This window comes from Peromyscus maniculatus, chromosome 15 (assembly GCF_049852395.1).
Source record: "Peromyscus maniculatus bairdii isolate BWxNUB_F1_BW_parent chromosome 15, HU_Pman_BW_mat_3.1, whole genome shotgun sequence".
Taxonomy (NCBI): domain Eukaryota; kingdom Metazoa; phylum Chordata; class Mammalia; order Rodentia; family Cricetidae; genus Peromyscus; species Peromyscus maniculatus.
In genome coordinates this window covers 31,190,383-31,212,562 of record NC_134866.1, presented here as the reverse complement: position 1 = coordinate 31,212,562, position 22,180 = coordinate 31,190,383, and the positions used below count along the sequence as shown (strand labels likewise).

Here is a 22,180-nt window from a genome sequence, read left to right as displayed (position 1 = left end):
TTCATGATTTCTTCATCTTTAGGACTCAGGGATGTATTCACTAGTATTCCTTTAAATCTGTCTTCTAAAATCTGCTTCCTGTGATTTCTTGTTCCGCCTACTCACTGTTATTCTAGTTTTGATGACTATTTTCAATATCTAAAACTGTTTTCAAATCTGACTGTTCTGCTGTGGCTTACTATCTTTCCATTCACTGTACTGTAGACAGCTTTCAGAATGTTCTGTAGGCATCATCTCATGTGAGTGTGTCATGTGGAATGTACTGTAGGTATCTCATACGTGTGTCATGTGGAATGTACTATAGGCATCTTATGTGAGTGTGTCATGTGGAAGCAGCAACTTTCCCTTCGTGTTTTCTCTTAATTGTATGCATGCCTTGGATTAGTGTCTTTCCAGACTCATGGGGACGTGGAAGATCAAAATGATACAGAGAAAACTTCAGAGACAGAATTTTCAGTAACAGAAAATCACCCTAGCCAGAAAACCTACGTATGCCCTTCTGCGGGGTCAGCCGTCTGCTCTTCCATGGACTGGAGTATCACTTCTCCTGGTACTGCTCTTCACTCCTTAGGTTTACATGCTCTTGTGTGGATTAGTGTTACTGATACCTGGGAGGGGTACAGCTGTGAAGGTGTGTGAAATAAATACACTTCAACCACGTATCACACCCCTATAACATTTTAGCATTAAATCTATAGTAATTAGAATTATATGTGATTTTTATAAAAATTGAGAAATTCAAAGTGCTAATTACTAGAATTTTACATTTTAATCTGTAACAGTACTATTGGTTATTTGTTGAGCCCCTGCTGCGTACATTGCTATATTTCATGCATGGGCCCATTTTAAGGTTGACTGAGGTAGAACTTCATTATTCTTATTCTAGAGTCGAGACTGAGGTTTAGAAAGGGTTAGTGCCGCTGTTTGTTTGATTTCATTTGGAGACACGTTGTCATTACAAGTGCTGTTCTTGGGTCCTGAAGGGACATTGAGTCATATGAACGACAGGCACAACATTTCTTGTGTAACCCATGTAAACATGGATAAAATGAAATGTTTTCCTCTAGTATTTAATGTATGTTTTGTATGCTTGAAAGAAATTCTATTTTTTTTTTTAAATAAGAATTTTGATGCCGTAAGTAGGAATCTCCTTCCAGGCTGGCTTCTTGGAAAGGTATAGTGCCATTACCTCAGTTTTGCAGTCAGAATAACTTAGAGTTTTCTCCTCTACAACTTCCATTTCTTTTAAAAAATGTTACTGGCAAATAACTGATTGAGGTTAGATTTTAATTTTGGACACAGCCATAGGCCTCCCAGAAGCTTATGTGCAGGTATGCTGGCTTGTCCAGGAAGATGCCAAGCCGGGTGTGACTGTTTCACATTGCGAATGGAGAATTATACCGACTAACTCTGCTGAATTACCTCTGAAGGCGTTCCAAAGGAAGAGTTCCAAAAGTGGGATCAGAGTAACAACTTCAAGTGTTCTTTATGGGGCTGGAGAGATATGACTGAGCAGTTAAGAGCACTGGCTGTTCTTCTAGAGGACCTGGGTTCAATTCCCAGCACCCACATGGCAGCTCACAACTGTAACTCCAGTTCCAGGGGATTCGGAACCCTCACACAGACATACATGCAGGCATTTCTGAATCTCTGATTAATAATGGAAGTTTGAAAACAATTGACCAGCTGGGTGCACACCTTTAACCCCAGCACTCACGAGTTCGAGGCAGGTGGATCTCTGTAAGTTTGAGGCCAACCTGGTCTATAGAGTGAGATCCAGGACAGCTATGACTGTTACAAAGAAACCCTGTCTCAAAAACCCAAAATTAAAAATAAAAAAGAATTTACCATGGGGCTGGGGAAATGGCTCAGTTGGTGTAAGGCTTGCTGTGCGGGTATCTGGTTTGGGTCTGTGGTAGCCACATAAAAAGCTGGGCTCAGCTGTGCTGGAGACAGAGATGAGAGGGTCCCTGGGGCTTGCTTGTTCTCTGAAGTCCAGTCAGCCAGCTTCAGTGTGAGACCTTGTCTCTAAAAGGAAGGTGGGGAGTAACAGAAGGTACTTGGTGTCAACCTCTATACCTGCACACACATAGGAACACACACAAAAATCCTGACCTAAAAGTTTAAAATATTTTTTACTGAACAACTTTTCATGCAGTATATTCTGATCATTGAACTAAATCTTTTCATTAACAATGTTTGTTTTTTTTAAGGTGTGAATATCAGCAATGAATTTGAAAGGTAAATCTTTAAAGAGTTCATGATTTTAAATTTGTGTGTTAAAATGTATATGTTAATATGTGTTATGGAAATTTTACTGCTCCTATGAATGTGAACTTTTATATTACACTTTTTTTTTTTCAAGACAGAATTTTTCTGTGTAGCCTTGGCTGTTCTGGAACTCACTCTGTAGACCAGGCTGGTCTTGAATTTACAGAGTTCCACATATCTCTGCCTTCTTAGTGCTGGGATTAAAGGCATGTGCCAGCACCGCCTGGCTATATTACACTTTTTGTAGTTTAAAGAAATCTTACAAATTTCCATTGCCAATGAGTATTTTAGGAAACTGGGGAGTGTTATGTTATATATATTTGGTGTTTTAGAATTATGTAATTAGAATGTAATAGACTGTATTGGCTGCATTCTCTTACATTATGAGTTAAGCTATAGCAGTTAAGACCTATAGCTCCTTGTAATGAAACACAGCCATACCATGTGCCTCTGTATGAGCATAGCATTTCTATTGCCAAAACACGGGATGATTTTGACCATGAGCAGAATGGAGGCATGCCAAAGAATATTTTATAAAATGACCAGCTAAGATTTCTCAAAAGCATCAAGGTCATGAAAAATACCAAGATAGAAATTGCTTTAGGTCAGAGAAGACAGATGTCATGACAACTAAGTATACAAGTGGATTCTGGGCAGAAAACAGACACTAGTGAACAATTAGGGAAGTGTGATACAGTCTGTAAATTAGTTAGCAATAGGTCATTTCCCCAAGTTTGATATAAGACAAAGATTATGTCGGAAGATCACATTTGAGAAAGCCGAGGAAGGGTATGTTGGAGTTTTACTACTTAAAAATTTTTTAATTTTAAGTGTTTTGCCTGCATGTGTGCCAGGTGCCCAAATAAGGCATCAGATCTGTGAAATTGGAGTTACATATAGTTGTGAACCATCATGTGGATGCTGGGACTTGAACCCAGGTCCTCTAGAACAGCAGCCAGTGCTCTTAACTGCTGAGGCATCTTTCCAACCCAAGTTTTGTTTTGATATGTGTCTGTGGGTGTGTGCAATGCCCACTGAGGCAGAGGCATTGGATCCCTGGGCAATGCTGTTGTTACTGTGAGCCACTTGATATTTGGATCAGTGAGTGCCCTTAACCACTGACCCATCTCTCCAGCTCATTTTGCTGCTTTCTTAAAGCCTGGAACTATTTCAGATGAACTGTTAAAAATTTTTTTGCCTTTGCTTAGAGCTCGTTTTCTGAGAGCGTCTATGATGTCATTGATAACTAGGCTTTTCTGCTGGATGATCCCAGAATTTAGAAATAGAAGACTAGGTGTCTCTTATTTATGTTCTAAAAAAGTGTTACTCATTTCTGCTTAATGTGATTAAGTCATAGATACAAACTTATATTCCTGAAATTTTATTTGCAAGTGTTTCAGAAGATCAGCTCCAGGTGACTGGATTGACTGATATTGCTGACATCATTGATGATCTTATAACTAAGAGTGGAGTTTCCAGTAAAGAGCTTGGCTTGACAGAAAAACAAGCTAGAAGCATATCCAGGTAATCACTGAAAGTATGCGCGTGCTAGGCATGGGACCTTGTGTGCGTTTGAAACAAGATCTCAGGGCCTTGCTGGTACTAAGTACACCCTCTACCATTGAATTACATCCAGGCTCGGAAGAATCTAACCCATTTAAAATAATGCAGGTTCAAGAATATTTAAAATTTTCCAGGTTTGAAGCTCAGAATAGATGATTTCCTCATAAATGCTTGTGTGTATTCGTCACTCTTCTTCTCTGACAGCATGCTCCCTGTTATAGTTAGCTCAGTGCGTCTGTGTTCTGGGAGCTTCCCTGGGACTCACTGTGGTAGACATGTCTGAGTTCTGTGTCCTAACAGAAGGCATTGATGATTAAGTCATGGTACTCTATCCTGACTGCTAACCTTAGAAGTACAATAGCACTTCTGTGGAACGTTGAAGTGTGCTTTCCTCTCAGTCTTTCATACATGGGATCAAGGCTGACTATCCCATTCATGTTCCCCTTAACTGTATATACATCTAGGCAAGCCTGTCAGGCATGGTGGCGTATAATACCAGGGAGGTGGAGACAGGAGGATGTCAAGTTTGAGGCCAGTCTGGGCTACAGAGAGAGACTGTCACAAAGTAGAGTTCAACTGAATTTCCTAGTTCAATCAAATTCCATTATTAACTTATTAAAAATGTAATGCATTATAATCAAACTTAAAAAGGTGGTTCCAGAAAATAGAGCACAAAAGAGACTTTAAATTTTGACAATGATGTGTGTGGATGTGTGTCAGGGTAGGGCATGTGCACATGTGTGTGCGGGTGCCCAAGGAGGCCAGAGGCTTCGGGTCCCCGGAACTAGAGTTACAGGTGGTTGTGAGCCACCAGCCCGGTGCTCCAAGCCAAACTTGCGTCCTCTGCGTGCACAGTATGTGCTCTCAAACTCGGAGCCATTTCTCCAGCCCCTGTGGGGTGGTTTGAGAGAAAATGACCCCAAAGGGATGGCACTATTAGGAGGTGTGGCCTTGTTGGAGGAAGTGTGTCACTCTGGGGGTGGACTTTGAGGTCTCCTATGCTCAAGCTACCCTCAGTGTCACAGTCCACTTCCTGTTGCCTTCTGATCAAGATGTAGCCAGCACTGTGTCTGCCTGCTCGCTGCCATGCTCCCCACCATGATAAGGGATTGAACCTCTGAACTGTAAGCCAGCCACCCAGTCAAGTGTTTTCCTTGTAAGAGTTGCTGTGGTCATGGTGTCTCTTCACAGCAATAGAAACCCTAACTAAGACACCCTGCAAAGACTTACTCAGTAGAATTTATATATATATATATATATATATATAGTGTATATATATATATATAGTGTGTATATATATATATAATGTGTGTATATGTATATGTGTATATATGTGTATATATACACATATGTATATATATGTGTTATTTATTATATATGTGATATATATGTGTGTATATATATGTGTGTATATATATATATATATATATATATATATAAAAAACCTTTTAAGAGAATAAACCCCAACTTACTTAATTGCCTTCAGTTGTCCTTTTATCCCCTGAACTTAATGAGTATGTTATAAACATCTCATCAGTGGTCTATTAAATGTTCAGAACTAAATTTAAATTTGATTTCTAGTCTTGAATGGTGAAATTATAATACAGAGTTGTGTCATTGTGCTGTGGGAGCTCAAGGGAGGAAAGACAGTTTATCAAGGCAGCTTGAGCAGGTCCAGATCTGTTCTGTATTTCAGAGGGCTAATGGGGTGTCTCCATAGAACAGTGACTTGAGACAGAAATTACAGGTACATTAACTTTCAGTCCTCTGAAAAGCAGATGCCAAGGTGGGATTTAGATGGAAAAGAGTTTGATTTGGAGAAATGCCTGGGAGGGAGGAGTAAAAGGTGGGGACCAGTTATCAGACTATGGTGCTGATGGGGGGCACGGATCAGACTCCTGGAGTTCCCAGTGTGGCCCCAGCGTGCATATTTGCTGAGAGCACTCTCATAATTTTATTTTCTCTTTCTTTTCTTTTGAGACAAGGTCTTACTACATAGCTTTGGCTGTCCTGGAACACATTATGTAAACCAGGCTGGCCTTCAACTTATAGAAATCCACCTGCCCCTGCTTCCCAAATGCTGGTACTAAAGGCAGATGCCACCATACTCCACTGCTGTTGACCTTTCTGAGAGCAGATCAGAGAAGACTGACTGAGGGCATGATAGTTAGTGCCCTTCAAAATGGTACAGTGTTCTCCTTCCAGAGCAACAGTGTTAGATATTTGTCTTCTGCAAAGCATATGGAAAAGCCAGAGATCCTTGCTTATTTTCCAGGATTCAGCATCCTTCTGGCAGATGCCCCCAAAGAACTGAAAAGGAGAGAAGAGAGATTAAAATCTGGATGAAAAGAAAGCGAAAAGAGAGGATGGCAGAGTACTTAAATCAGCTGGCAGAGAAGAGGGGACAGGAACGTGATCCTTTCTGCCCCAGAAACAGTCCAGTAAGTCTGTAGTACCCCAGGAAAGGAGTTCTCACTGGATACGTACAGGCTTTTCCTGACAGATAGTCAAGAGAAAAATTAATGTAATTTGGGTGCCTTTTTTATTGAGCAAATGTTAATCAGTTACCTGAACAAAATGTGTTAGGATATTGTACAAACTATTTAATGAATTCTATTTAATGAATTTAAATATCTTTTTCTCTATTAGGCTAATTAAGGCTCTGTCATTTTAAATAAACAAGGAGGTTGAAGGGGTGGCTAGTTGGAATTGTTTCTTCATTTTCAGTGAGACTCATTGATAGCTGAACCAGCCACGTGCATATTAAAGACATTTTTAAAACGTAGTTTTGAGGTCTAGAGAAATGGCTTGGTGATTAATGTAGGCACTGCCCTTGCAGAGAACTCAAGTCTGATTGTCAGCACTCACTCACACCAGGCGGATAGATCACAGTTCCCGGAGATAGATCACAGCGCCAGGAGAGAGATCACAGTTCCTGGAGAGAGATCACAGTTCCCAGAGATAGATCACAGTTCCCGGAGATAGATCACAGTTCCCGGAGATAGATCACAGTTCCTGGAGAGAGATCACAGTTCCCGGAGATAGATCACAGCGCCAGGAGAGCCAACACCCACTCTGCACTCCTCGGGCACCTGCACCCCTATGTGCCCAGTCAGACAAACAGATGTACATAATATACACAAAATCAAGTTTAAACAATAGTATTTACTATCTACAAAGAATGTTTTTGAGCCATGGTCCCTAAGTGGTCTAGAACCCTGTATTTAGACCAGGGTGGCCTCAAACTCACAGAGATCCACCTGCCTCTGTCTCCCGAGTGCTGGGACGAAGTGTGTGTGCTTTTAGTATACCCACTACATCCAGCTCTACAAAGACTTGTCTAAAATTAGAACAGTGGGGTGGTTCTGCTGCCCTCTGATGGTGTTGGCTTACAGAGCCTAGAGTACTTGATAGTGCTCGTGGCTAGATCCAGGAGAATTTTTTATTTCAAGGATGAATGGGCTCAACCCCTAATACTTCACCAAAACAAATTAGACCTTCGAAGGTGAAACAAAAGAATCATATCACCATGAAAGCGACATGTGGATTTAGAGTGTAGAGTCCATTTTGAGTATTAGAGTGTATAGTCTATTCCTTTGTAATTTCACATAAAATATAATATTTTAAAAGGGTCATTATAAAAGCATCATCAGAGTAAATTGTGTAAGTGAATTTTTAAGATAAGGTTGTCTTCTTTAATCTGCATGGTGCAAAAGTGAAACTCTCATCTAAAATTTGTAATTTGGATCAGCAACATGATAAAAGTATTTGCTGATACCTTGGATTTGCTCCCAAGAACCTACATGGTGGACAGAGAGAACTGATTCCCACAGGGTATACACATACCATGATGTGCACATAGCCACACACAGATACTTACAAATGAATAAACAGTGTGTGCTCTACGTACCTGACTCTGCATCAAAACCTGCCGCTGTTAATGTAATACTTTCTTTTTTATAGTATTGTTTACCTGTGTGACCACTTTGCCTGCATGTATGTCTGTACATCATGTGCATGTCTGGTGCCCACTGAGGAGGCCAGAAGAGGGCTTCGGGTCCTCTAGAACTGGAATTATTGGTGGTAGAAAGCTGCCATGTGGGTGCTGGGAATAACCATTCCTGGATTTTCTGGAAGACCAGCCAATGCTTTTAATCACTGAGCCATCTCCAACCTACTAACACTTTCTTAATGAACTTTGCAGGCACAATTGGAGCTTTCAGGTCTATTGAAGAATATAACCAGAATCTCGATGTATCTAGGGATGTATGTGTGCATGTATGTGTTCTCTCTCCCACGAGGGATGAACTCTAACATCACCTTCACTGTCAGTCAGATATAAAAACCAAACAGGTTTATGTAAATTTCGAGTAAACTAGCTGTGGAGTCATTTTTGGGAGTCATTTTTCTCTTCCATCCTAGAGTCCCCGGAGTCAGACTTGGGTCTTGAGACTTGGCAGGAGGTGCCTGTCCTTGCACTGCCGTCTCGCTGGTCCTAATGCGTGAAGTTTGAAAACTAGGTTTTTGGAGACAAGGTCTCTCCATTAGTCCCGGCTAACATAAAGTTCATGGTCCTCTTGCCTCAGCCACCTAAGTGCTAATTTCACAGTGTTTCTATCTAAGATGACATTTTACACTAAGAGAGAAAACTTTCTCAAATATGACAGTGTCTTGTGCCTCTGTAAATGCCAGCAGAATGTCTAGTGCTTTAGTTGTTTGGACTGAACAATAATGAACTAACTGGACATTTCCTGTGCAGTTTTATATGACTTCAAGGCAGATCAGGCAAAGACAAAAGATGAAACATGAAAAAGATAGGTAAGTCTGGAAGCTGTACCCTCAACATGCTCTAGCTCGCTTGTGCCTTGGGAATTACTAATAGTTTCCTGTCAGTGGACAGACTGTTATGGGAGATAGCATTTTAAGAAAAGAAAAGCTGCTTAGGAATTTGCTTTCAAATATTACTTGTGCCATTCAATTTTTATGACTCTTATTTCTGCTGCCCTCCCATACCCAACCTGGATTCATCTGTATGTGTCTGAAATACCTCAAAAGCCAAAGTACAGGCACCTTTATTTTGTTATCATTATCATGTTGGTTCTTTGAGCCAGGATGTCATTGTGTACCTACCTCAAAGTAGCCATCTCCCTGCGTCAGTCTCCCAGATGCAGAGACTGTAAAGTGTATGGCACAGTAGTGCCCTGCCTCTACAAGGACATAGCCATACACTGTGCTCTCCAGGGATTTTGAGAGTGAGGCAGAAGATTTGGGGTTTTTTGTTTGTTTGTGTTTTGAGACAGGGTTTCTTCGTGTAGTTTTGGTGCCTGTCTTGGATCTCACTCTGTAGACCAGGCTGGCCTGGAACTCACAGAGATCTGCCTGGCTCTGCCTCCTGGGTGCTGGGGTTAAAGATGTGCGCCACCACCTCCCGGCCTGAGGCAGAAGGATTTGTAAAGCATGTGCCCCCTCTCAAAATGAGCAGGACAATGACGTTGCTTTCCTGTCTACAGACTGCTGTTGTCCAAACACTACAGCCAGCGGATCTCGCAGGCGTACTCTCTGATGAACGAACTGCTGTCTCACTCGGCACAGCTAGCAGCACCTGCAGATAAACCCTTCCCTAGAAGATCCCCCACCGATCAGCATTGCACACAGCAACAATGCTCTGCTCCAAGGAGGTGAGACAATTTGTCCTGTTACATAGCATTGAGGTTGGTTTGTTTTCAGACAGCGTCTCCAGTATTCCAGGTTGGCCTTGAACGTGCTGTGTAGTCAGTGCTGACCTTGAAGGTCCAATCCTGCAGCCTCTACCTCCTGATGACATCTCAGACTACAGGCATGCACTGTACACCCTGGTTATGCAGTGCTGGGTTAAACCCAGAGCCTTGTGCACGGTAGACACTCGCTCTGCTCTGCCCACATCCCTGGCCCCAAATGTAGCACTTGTGTGTCTTCATCTAGGCTACCTCGAGTTACAATAAAGTGAAGAAAAAAATAGTGCCATAATTATGCGCTCATGTAAATTTATAGACTAACCAAGGAGAAGGCAAAAATTGTGTTAAATTTCTAAATAAGATACAACAAAGCATTTTGGAATACATGAAATAGGGTGTTTGGTATCTTTTCAGCCTTCTCTTCTCCTTTAGTTCTATGAAGAATTGCTTCTGGAATTTGGCTTTAATTCCTCTCCTCCCCCCATCTGCCATTTCCATTCAGGCAGGAGCAGCCGGCCCTCCCTCACCATCTGCACATCTCTGTTACCCGCCCATCCAGCTGCAGCTACTGCAGAGCTCTCCATAAATTACCCGCCTGCAGTGGTGTAGATAGGATTCCAATAGGTGAAGTTTATTAAGTAGAGCATGCTGCTAATGCCCCAGGTGTAAGTTTTCTTACAGGTGGCCAACAAACATACAGATATGTTAGTGATTCATATAGTTTTTATTCAGGCTGTCAAAGGCACCCAGGAATTTTCTTCAATAAAATAGAAGATTAAATACATAAAGAAGCTGTTACGTATATAGAGAATTTGAAGTGGGTAGATATTACTAAAATTTTCCTTGTCAAAATTCAAATTTTTCAAAGAATAATGTGTTTTATGTCTGAGGTAACACTGTGGCATGGCATAAGCAGTGTTGAGTTATTATTTGGAGGTTTTAAAATAAAGTTTTTAATTATCATGTGATTTCTACTTTAGAGAGAATCCACATGGGCAGACTTTCCTAATAAATCGGCCTGGACGAGGCAGGCGTATTTCCAGACCAAGTCATCTACAAAAGGAGAAACCCTTGGGGCAGCCCCAAGGCGCATCTCGGCAGCAAGGTAAGACTTGAAGCTCCCTCGTCTTTTGTGATTTGACTGTGTTCTTGGAGTCTCCAAAGTTATTTTATTAGTAAAAAGAAACTCCAGTTCCAACAGAGCATGGTATTGAGAAACCCTTGGCTACCCCAGGCTTTTGGTCTATTGCTCTGAAATGGCAGTTTTGCTTTTCTGTCCTGAGTGCTAAGACTCCTAGCCTGAGCCACCGCTCCTGCCTCGTGGCTCCCTGATGTCCGAGGAGGAAGCCTTGGAGTCCATGGACCTGCTGTCCTTGTATGTTTGTCCCATTGTAAGCCTTCACTGCTGTCCCCCCTGGTGTGGGTGGTCTGTTTCACCTGGCTCCTGCAGTAGCTCACACATCCATCTGAGACTCCAGACCCCCTCAGCAGCCCCAGACCACCTTCCTCAGCTTCCTGGCTTTTCTAACAGCTGGTTTCCTGTCCATAGAACAGGCTTTTGTACTCTGCCCCTTACACCTCGAGTGTCTTTGAAGACATCCTTATCTTTTAAGATTGGGTCTTGCTGTATAGATCAGAGTGGCCTTCAATTCAGCCTTCTGCATCAGCCTTCTAAATAGCGTTATAGATGGGTGCCACTGCATGTGGCTTAGGCAGCCCTAATCTTAATCCTTTAGTATTCCAATGTGGTATGTTCAGTTTTAAATCTATATCCTCCTTGTGGATGGAAGTTCACTTGCACAGTTGCTGGGAAGAGGCTGTAGTTAGTCAGTGTGGACCACGAGGAGCCCACAGCTAACTCTTGGCTGCCCCAGCCCTTTCTCCCTCATCTTTGTATCGCCCCTTCATGGGACAAAGACAGTGCTCGAATAACTAGCGAAGGACGCTCAACGTGGCTGTTGGACTTTTTTATTTTGCCTAAAAATATATAAACAGATTTTTTACTTTTAACAATATTAACAGAAAGTATTGTAGCGTGCACGCACACACACACACACCAACCCTGTCAGATACTACTACCAAATGCCAGGCCATTGACTTTGCTTCAAACAGTCTAGGTTTTAGAATCCTCTAACTCTGCTACCTATTTTAGGCCTTCAGGTCTATTATTAAAAACCTAACTCTCATACCTTGTTTGGAGGCATACACTCAGAGTCCCAGCACTTGGAGATAAACTCTGGATCCTTTCAAGTTTCTAAGGCCATCCTTGATTATACAGTGTGCTTCAGGCCAGGCTGGACTACTTGAGACCCTATCTCAAACATATAAATAAAGCCACAGTAAAGCTCTCCTGGTGACGCATACATGGAAGTCCTACCTACTTGGGAGGTTAAGGCAAGAGGATCACTTGAGCCCACGAGTTCATGACCAGCCTAGGCAACATACTGAGAGCCTGTCTTTCAATAAATAGACAGGTCAATTATTTTAAAATTATTTTTAAAACCATCTGCTGGCAAGATGACTCAGCAGGTAAAAATGGCTCCTGCCAAGCCTAGTGACTTAAGTTCAATCCCTGGAACCTGTGTAAATGAGGAAGAAGAGAACCAATCCTGCAAGTTGTCCTATGTGGTGATATTATGTTCCCCAATATATTGTGCACCCTAATAAACTTATCTGGAGTCAGAGAACAGAACAGCCACTAGATATAGAGGCCAGAAAATGGTGGCACACACACCTTTAATCCTATCACTTGGGAGGCAGAGATCCATCCGGATCTCTGTGAGTTCAAGGCCACACTGGAAACCACCAGGCATGGTGACACACACCTTTAATCTCAGGAAGTGATGGCAGAAAGCAGAAAGGTATATAAGGTGCGAGGACCAGGAACTAGGCTTTTTAAGCTTTTAATGCTTTTAGCAGCAGTTTGTCTGAGATCCATTCAGATGAGGACTCAGAGGCTTCTAGTTTGAGGAAACAAGATCAGCTGAGGAATTGATGAGGTGAGGTTGGATGTGGCTTGTTCTGCTTCTCTGATTTTCCAGTGTTCACCCAAATACCTGGCTCCAGGTTTGTCTTTATTAGTAAGACCTGTTAAGATTCGTGCCACAGTCCTATGATGTGCTATGGCAGGAGCTCATCCACACACGTAAACACACACATCATAACATGGCTGAGGAGTTTAAGTACAGCATAAAGCAAACGGCAGTTATTAATTTTTGAGCTTACAAAACTCTCATCCTTGCCTTGATAAAATTTAACTTGCTGTTTTAGCTAGGACTTTACCAGGCTTCTAGATCCCTGGCTCTCCAGCTGCTAAGGGTGTTGTCCTCTAAGGAAGGACACCAAGTTTAAAAAGTAGTTTTCCTTCTTCCTTTAAAGGCCTGCTTTCTTGGTTCTGTTAGGATCCTGGAGAAGTCCCACAAAAGACCACCATCCATGTATGCAATCAACAAGAGCATTTATTATTCCAGCATGTTGGGGCCTGACATCCTACACAAAGGCAAGATGGCAAAGACCCCAAGAGGGACCTGTGAGCTTCTTTTAAGCATAGCCAAGAGGAGATACTAGAGCAGTTAGGTTATTTTAGACATGATTGGCTTAAGCAAGTGGCAATCATATTAGTATGTTCTAATTGGCCAGGGCTAGTCAGGGACTGGTCAGGGTACAGTTTTCCATTTTGGAGCAGGCCTGGACAAGTCCAAGGCTTTGTTCTTAAGCTGCTTGGAGTGGGGTGGGGGGGCTGGCTGGCCTAGTACGCACTGACTGGGGCACTGGCTCACTCAGTGGCCCAGGCTTGGTGCTTCCTACCTCCCTTGTCCCTGTGGTCAGGGGCATCAGGGATTGATTGTCCTTTGTTTTGGGCTCTCACAGAAACTGTTTACTCAGTTTCAGGAAACTGAAATGGAGGCCTGATCTCTGAGAGAAGACTGAGCAGCCTGTCATGTGTCTGCTTGGTCCTCTCAGCTCAAAGCAGCTGCCAATTATTGGGTGATTCTAGAGCTTATCAGGCTGACTGCACTTGTGAGGATGTAAGCAGGCAGCCCGACCTAGGCACATTTTATTAGGGTGCAACAGAATATCGCCACATTGGTGTGTCTGCTAAAGTAAACGGCTCCTGATTGGCACAAATGACAGAGGTTTTTCAGGGGCTTGGAGGTGATGGTGCAGTTGAGGTTCATCATGCTAGATTGCACACATTGTTTGGCAGTCTGTGTCGTAGGCTGAGAATCACCTACTATCCTTAAAGTACAGAAGACTCCCAACTCGATATGTAGGTGAGATTTCTTTTTTTAATTTTTATTTTATTATTTTATGTGTATGGGTGTTTTGCCTGCATGTATGTCTATGTACCATGTGAGGTCAGAAGAGGGCATTGTATCTCTTGTGTCCTTTGGAAGAGCAGCAAGTGATCTTATTGAGCTGTAACACAAAATCCAATAGGTCTTATAATAAAAACCCGAAGCCAGATATTGGGGTAAATGCTGAAAGATCAGAGAGACAAAGGAACAAGCCACAGCCACTTCTCACCTCCCCAACTCCAAGAATCCTCTGACTGAATGTCTCTGAGTCCTCAGCTGAAAAAGCTTCAGCCTAAAAGCCTCCAGCTGAAGAGGCCTGTCTCCTCAGCCTTATATATCTTTCTCTGCCCAGCCATATTGCTTCCTTCCTAGCGCTGGGATTAAAGGTGTGTTCCCCCACTGCCTGGCTCTGTTTCTTTCCTAGATTGAATCAATCTCATGCAATTCAGGGTGTCTTTGAACTCACAGAGATCCAGAGGATCTCTGCCTCCTGAGTGCTAGGATTAAAGGTGTGTGCCACCACTGTCTGACCTCTATGTTTAATCTAGTGGCTGGCTCTGTCGTCTGATCCTCAGGCAAGCTTTATTTGATACAAAATCTATCACTACACTGAGCCATCTCTGTAGCCCCATGGTGGGGACTTGCTGTGGTCACTTGCCCTTCACACTCATTGACACACAGAGTGTCAGGATGGAAAGAGATCCTCCAAGCAGGTGGTAACCATAGGACGGAAAGTGCTGGGTTTCTGTCAGATAAAATAGACTTCAAGCCAGAAATTGTGTATGAAACCAAGGTGGTCATCACTGAGTGATAATGGGCTCAGCTCGTCGGGACGGCAGAGCACGTGTAAGTACCTGTGTTGTTGAGCCGAATACAAAAAGCAAACACTCCGGGCCACAGAGGGAGAAGCAGTGCCCAGACAAAGTGACGGCACTCTGAGGAGTTGCTTAGGTTTGTCGTTGTGCTGCTGTGTTTTCTGTCTGTGTGTGGTGCTGGGGATTCGACATGGGGCTTCACAGTGCTACAGCAGCTCTCTACCCACGTCTCCAGGCCTCAGCAAGTATTTTTACTTGTAAAAGTAAAAGTAAACAATTTTTTTGGAAAATTAAAGTATGTGGAAATTAAACAGTATGTTCTTCAACAGTTAGTAGATCAAAGAGATCAAAGGAAAATTAAGCACTTTTGAGAAAAGGGCGATGGAAAAACAATACACCAAGACTGATAGGGCTATGTGAAATACCTAACCCTAAAAATACACATTGATCACAAAGGGAAGAAATATCACAGAAATTTGAAAAAAATAAACAGAATTAACAAACCCTTAGCCAGGCTCGTGGAAAAGACTCAAATGTTTAAGATTAGGAAGGAAGGTGAGGAAATTTTGACACCTCTAAAATAAAGGGGGTCTCGGGGGAATGTTAGGACAGTTACATGCCAACAAATTTGATGATCGAGACAAATTGGAGAAACCTACCAAGTTGAATCAATGAGAAACATGTGCAGGCTGCACCAGAGTCAGCATTAAGGAAGACCTGTCGGTCTTGCCATTTGCTATATTGTGTCTGCACTGGAGTACATTGTGCTAAGGAAAATCAAACACAGAACAAAAATGATCACAGGATCTCCTTTACGCGTGGGTTCTCAGTCATCTGAGGAAAGAACAGGAAATGTGGACTATAAGACAGAGGACACAAAGTAGCAAATGACAGATACCCCCAAAGAGTTGATATACAGCCCTAGGGCCATTAATAGTATATTGTGTTCAGGAGTTTTGCTGAATGGGTAATAAAGAATGGGCAACTGTCACCTGGTAAAAATGTTAATTACACCATAGTAACTATTTTACCATGTGTGTGTATTTCCAGAATCAATGTAAAATTTATCATAGAAAGATTAAAGCTTTGTCTACACTGGAGGTAGGAAAACCCTACTTTGAAAATTTTTAGAGTTATACAGAAATGCATGTTGTACTTTATCTCAACATTTGCTGCCTTTCTCTCAATCAATCTGTTAAATATAGGAATTTTTTCTGTCTGAGGGGTATTAAAAAAGAAAGGAAAGGCTGGGTAGTGGTGGCACACACCTTTAATCCCAGCACTCGTGAGGCAAAGATAGGCAGATCTCTGTGAGTTCGAGTCCAGCCTGGTCTACAGAGTGAGATCCAGGACAGGCACCAAAACTACAGAGAAACCCTGTCTTGAAAAACCAAACAAACAAACAAACAAAAGGAAGGAAACACATAATTTCTGATGGTAATTTTCCCTTTTACTTCATCTTAGAAAGTCGTCTCTGAAAATCTGTCTCCACACTCCTACATATCTCTTTCTCTGTCTCCACACAGCTACATCTCTTTCCACACAGCTCTGTCTACAGCACACATCTCTCCTCAGCAGCTACATCTCTTTTCTACATCATTCACCTCACTACTCACTGAACAAACTCTGGACAATACATGAATTACATTTTGAGGGTCACATAACATTTTTTCAGTAAACATTTCTTGAAGTACATAGGCTGAGCACCCAGCATTTTCCAGTGGAGAGTGACATTGAAATTCAGGAACTAAACAATAAACAGTTAGTTGGCTAAACCTTGAGTGGTTAGGAGTTTGTGCAGAAAGTCAGTTGTTACAGGGAGTAATGTCTACTGAAGTTGCTTCATTCCTGACCTTGGTTAAACAGACAGATACCTGGGAATCTGTCCTTGTGCATTCGTTAGCAGAGGTAACTAGTCTGCTTTGAATTTGCTCTGAGGTCTAAAATCAACTAATTGTGTAAAAAACTTCTCTTTGTGACTGAGAATATTGTTATTTTCCTATGTCAATCTGAGCTAGGAAAAATATCCCAATATTTCTGTTCCTCAAAATTGTCCAGTTAAAGAAGAAATCATCTTTCTGATCATCCACAGATACATGTGCCCCAAAAGTACAAAATACACCACCAATGGGTTGTGGAAAGAACCCTACAGCTGTTCTTTTTATGGAGGAATTGTGGCACATGAGAATAATTACAGACAGAAGCAACCAGTATCCATAGTAGCCAGTAACTCCATTGTCTTTGCCTACTGGGGCTCCCTATCAAAGAGTTATTCATCTGGTAGGTCAATACCTGAATTATTAGTTGCCATCTGTTGTATTTATGTTATGGCCTATGACAGTAGGCCAAATAAGTCCAAGAGAAAGGCATCCAAAGAGAAGGAAACTACAGGGTCATCAGGGTCAAAGACAGCTGCCATCTCAAGTCAGTAGAGACACCATTTATATCATCTTTCTAGATGTCTATAATTATGTTTATTTCATCAAACAAGACATTTTATGTCTGAATAAGAGTTAGTTGTAGCAGAGGTGGACATGGGATTGGTTGATGTTTACAGTAGCTTGTGCTGAGCTCTGAATGTATCCTGAGCACTTGAAGGAATGGCTTGGCCTCCCACCTTCCTTTGTTTCTATCTTGGAAGCAACCTTATGGTTGTGATGTTGACTCTTGACTCAGTGCCTGCCTTCCTTCCTTTCTTTTTTCTTCTGTTGTTTTGAGACAGGGTCTCCTCACTAGGCATTCTTGCTCTAGAGATGAAATCATCATTACTTTCAAATCAAAATTGGTGTCCATGTCATATATTGTTACAAGTCTGCCGGGAGCCATATCCAGACCTTATGGATTGAATATTAGGTAACAGATGCCTGCCTTGGCCTTAACAGTAAGGTCACAGTTACTACATGAATAAATGAATGAATTGATCAGTTCCTGTGTGTGTTTCATTTTCCCTTTAAAGGTTCTAATACTCCGTGTCAGAGTCTAAAGCATATGAAAAGCCATGGGGCTGTTGGGGTGGCTCCTCCAGTGAAGCAGGTGTGCACAGAGTATGAGAGAGAAGAGATGGTGGTGAGTCCCTGGACTCTGCCTTCAGAAATCCACAGGATTCTTCACGACAGGCCCAGAGCCCTTCTACAGGTGAGTGCTGCCCAGAGTTCTGCAGTGTTCCTTCCTTTTCCTAAGATTTGAAGAGAATGATTACTTTGGCCATTTTGAAATTGTCTCATTTTTCTTTCTTTGTGTGTATGTTTTGTTTGAAATGGGATCTCCTGTAGCTTCTATTGGTTTGAGTTTTGTTTTGTTTTTTCATTTTCTTTGAACCCAGTGATAAATTTGCAACATTTTTTAGTGCCTTTCCCCTCTCTAAAGTAAGTATCTTGGTCCCTCTGTTGCTTTCTTCTCTGGATCTTCTGTATATCAGTTACCTCTGATTTCATCACCATTTCAGGGAGTCATTTAATTTTTCTCCTATGTTGGATATCTCCTTTTGTGTCTTCATTGTGTGTGTGTGTGTGTGTGTGTGTGTGTGTGTGTGTGTGTGCATATGTAGTGTACATGCACAGGCCACTACCCCATTCCCTTGAGACAGTTTCTCTGCTGTACTGGCAGGCTACAAGTCCCCTTGATCATCCTTTCTCTGCTAGGGTTAAAAGTCCAGGCTTGGTTCAAACTTGATGTAAAGTTGAAGCTGTCCTTGAACTCCTGATCCTCCACTTCTGGAGTGCTAGAATTGTAGGCATGTCCCCTTTGCCCAGCTTCTAGGGTTGCAAACTCTGTCCTCCCATTTAGCTATCAGAATTCTTTTCTTTGTAAATAAACAGTGTAATCAGAACCCACCTTGACTGTCGGTCAGATCCGAGGCCCACATCTGTGTCAGTGCCTTGTCAGTGCAGACCTGCTGGACTCTCCCCACCCCCTCCGATTCCTACATCCCTTTACCTCTTTAGTGGGTCATAACTGTCTTTCCAATTCCCCAGGACATGTCATCACCTGAAGAGGAAGAACCTGAGCCCTCTTTCGTGGTGGCTGGCATGGACAGCGTGTCTGAGAGCACTGGCAGCATCCTCAGCAAACTTGACTGGAGAGCCATTGAAGACATGGTGGCCGGCGTGGAGGAGAAGAACCCATCTGTCCGCTGGGCCTCAGACCTGTAGGGCCTGAGTATCACTCTCTTTCCAGGCCCTGGCCAGCATCTCACTGAGAACTTTGTGGATCTAAGGCTAGAAATAATGGGACTTTATAACCTGCAGCCCCAGGGTTCCCTGGGTTAACTATTCCAGGAGGGAAAATAAACATGTCAGTAATATTGCCTTTATGGGGAGAGGTGGTTTAACTAGAGAAAAGCATTATGTTTCATGTGATTTAGGTATCATTTCAACAATATACACATGTCAAGCCAGGTTTTCACAATATTTAAATTAATTTGAATAAAAAAAAAAAAATCTTGTATCTGCTTCTTCCTTTACTACCCTCTGTTTCCAGAATTGCAAATGTGGCAGACTTGACGGGAACCTCCTGTCATTGGAGGAAAATCACTCTCTGCTTTAAAGCTCGGTCTTAACCTATAGTTCACCTGAGCAGGCCACTCCATACGGACCTTTGTCTTGTGTTCTGTGGCTTGACAGAGGGGGGGGGGGGCGTTGGGGGGGTGGGGGGGGGTGTTGCAAGGATGAGTGCTTTAGATGGAGAGGAGAATGGACATCCTGGCTGTACAACACCGGTCTTGTATTTATTGTGTGTGTGCATGTGTGGAGGTCATGGGCTGTACAACACCGGTCTTGTATTTATTGTGTGTGTGCGTGTGTGGAGGTCATGGGCTGTGCAACACCGGTCTTGTATTTATTATGTGTGTGCATGTGTGGAGGTCACATAACAATGTGCAGGTCCCAGGGCAGGAATTGGAGTCTTCAGGCTTGGCAGCAGGCACCTGTTGTCTACTGAACCACTCTCTGGCCTACGATGCTCATCTTAGCCTTGTAAGGATCACAAGGCAGAGGCCTGTTCGTTTTGGAGACTGAACACTCAGTGTAATTTGGGAGATCGTTTTTTAGAGAAATGACTAAATCCCAAGAACCCCCAACTCCTGTCATTTTGGTACCAGGCGTGGTGGCTCCCACAGTTAATCCCAGCACTCGGGAGGCAGAGGCAGGTGGATCTCTGAGTTTGAGACCAGCCTGGTCTACACAGTGAGTTCCAGGATAGCCAAGGCTACACAGGGAAACCCTGCCTCAAAAACACAAAAAATTAAGGGAGGTCTCAACTATATAACTTAATGGTGCATTTCAATATCTTAGAAAAACAAGCCAAATGCAAAGGTAGTACATGGAAGAAACAAAGATCATGATATAAATGAATGAAATGGAGACTAAAAGAACAAGGCAAAAATATCAGTGGAACAAAGAGTGGGCTACTGGGCAGAGATGATCACTAAAGTCCTAGTCAGACTAACCAAAAGAAAATGAGACCAGTCAAATTTTAAATTATAGATGATAAATGGAGACATTACGACAGATAGAAAAGAAATCCAGAAGATTGTGAGGGGATATTATAAAGCTTATATTTTAAAAAGCTGGAAAAGCTAGAAGAAATGGACAAATTCCTAGACACATATGATATACCTCTATTAAAACAGGACATAAAACCTTAACTAGGGGTTGGAGAGATGGCTCAGCAGTTAAGAGCACTGACTGCTCTTCTAGAGGACCCAGGTCCAATTCCCAGACCCACATGGCAGCTCACAACTGTCTGTAACTCCAGTTCCAGGGATCTGACACCCTCACACAGACATACTTGCAGACCAAAACACCAATACACATAAAATAAAAACAAATAAAAATATTTTTAAAAACTTAACTAAATCTGTCATGATATGAGGATGAAAGAGAAAAAAATTATTCTGAGTGAGGAAAAGCCAAGACTAAAAGGATTCACAACTAAAATCTTCCAGATAGGCAAAAGCAGAACACTGACATCCTCATTTACCCAGACTCAGTCCATGGAGCCAGTATCACCCTGGTGTTAAAACCCCAGAAGACAGCAACCATCCCATAAGGCGGGCTGGAGGGATAACTCGGTGGTTAAGAGCAATTGCTCTTCTTGTAGAGGACCCAGGCTTTGTTCTAAGCACCCACAGAGTGATTCACAATCTTCCATAATTCCAGTTCCAGGGGATCTGATGCATTCCTCTGACCCTCACAGGCAATATGCATGTAGGCAGAACACCACACACATCAAATAAAACTGAGTTTAACAACAACAAAAGCTTATGGCCCAATTTCCCTGATGAACATGGGTACAATAAAATATTTGCAAGCTGAATTCAATAGCACATTAAAAAGGTTATAACCACCAAGTTGGTTTCACTCCAGGCATGCAAGGATGCTTCAACATATGCAAATTAAAAATTAATACAGGGAATCATGAGACTCAGGTGCAGAAATTCTATATTCATCCCAATAGTTGCAGAGAAGGCTGTCTAGATGGCTCAGGGGCCAGGATGTTGGCCACCAAACCTTACAACCCGAGTTTGATTTCCAGGACTTGAATAGTGGAATGAGAATTGACTCCTACAAATTGTCCTCTGGCTTTCGTGTGTGTGTGTGTGTGTGTGTGTGTGTGTGTGTGTGTGTGTGCAATAAATACAATTAAAATGTTTTTCAAAGCCATGAAGAAACCAGAACATAACTCAAAATAATAAGGCTGTGTATGACAAAAGTATTGCCAACAATTATATTAAAAGGAAAAACAAAACATTTGCTGTTTGAAGGCTCCACTACAGCAATAAAGGCAACAAAAGAAATAAAGAGGCCGCAAGGAGGAAAGGGTCAACTAATCCTGTTTGTAGATGACGTGATCCTCTACTTCAAAGACCCTCAAGACTCCACCTGCACACTTAAGCTCAGATAAAGGCTCTCAGCAGAATGTCGGGAAATACAATCGTCAGTGTCTCTCCCGTCCTAGTTAGGTTTCTGTTGTGATGAAAACACTGACCAAAAGCAAGCTGGGGAGGAAAGGGTTTATTTCACTTCATAACTTAGGGTCCATCAGAAAGGGAAGGCAGGGCAGGAACTCAAGGCAGGAAGTTGGAGGCAGGAACTAAAGCAGACCAGGGAGGAAGGCTGTTTACTAGCTTGCTCCCTGTGACTTCCCAGGACCACCTGCCTAGGGGCGGTACCACCCACAGCAGGCTGGGCTTTCCTACATCACACACCAATCAAGAAAACGCTGCACAGGTTTTCCCACAGGCCGACACTTCCTCTGTCGGGAGTCCTCTTCCCAGATGCATCTAGGTTTGTCGTAAGCTGACAAAACCAACCAACACACTTTCCTTCCTTTTCCTCTCTTTTCTTTATTTTGTTTTTTGAGACAGGCAATCTTTTTTTTTTCCTCCCCTGGCTGTCCTGGGCTTGTGATGTACACCAGGCTGGCTTTAAACTCACAGAAATCCTCCTCCCTCTGCCTCCTGAGCGCTGGGATTAAAGACATGCTCCACATGACCATCCTGAGAGAGGCTGTCATACAT

General features: G+C 42.5%; 1 protein-coding gene across 13 annotated transcripts in view; it reads left to right on the top strand.

Moving 5' to 3' along the window:
* Positions 1-19,104, top strand: part of Cplane1 (ciliogenesis and planar polarity effector complex subunit 1) — a 97,705-nt gene extending 78,601 nt beyond the window's left edge. For 12 of the 13 annotated variants that reach the window (XM_076551816.1, XM_076551815.1, XM_076551817.1 and 9 more), the window contains 9 exons: positions 386-550; positions 2,214-2,241; positions 3,664-3,795; positions 6,110-6,275; positions 8,594-8,652; positions 9,345-9,512; positions 10,529-10,653; positions 17,618-17,796; positions 18,636-19,104. In XM_076551816.1, coding sequence (XP_076407931.1) covers positions 386-550; positions 2,214-2,241; positions 3,664-3,795; positions 6,110-6,275; positions 8,594-8,652; positions 9,345-9,512; positions 10,529-10,653; positions 17,618-17,796; positions 18,636-18,812 — 1,199 coding nt within the window. In that variant the 3' untranslated portion in view covers positions 18,813-19,104. Of the gene's footprint in view, positions 1-385; positions 780-2,213; positions 2,242-3,663; positions 3,796-6,109; positions 6,276-8,593; positions 8,653-9,344; positions 9,513-10,528; positions 10,654-17,617; positions 17,797-18,635 lie in introns of those variants that run through there. The other variant, XM_076551814.1, reaches the window with a different exon arrangement.
* Positions 19,105-22,180: the final 3,076 nt, after the last annotated feature.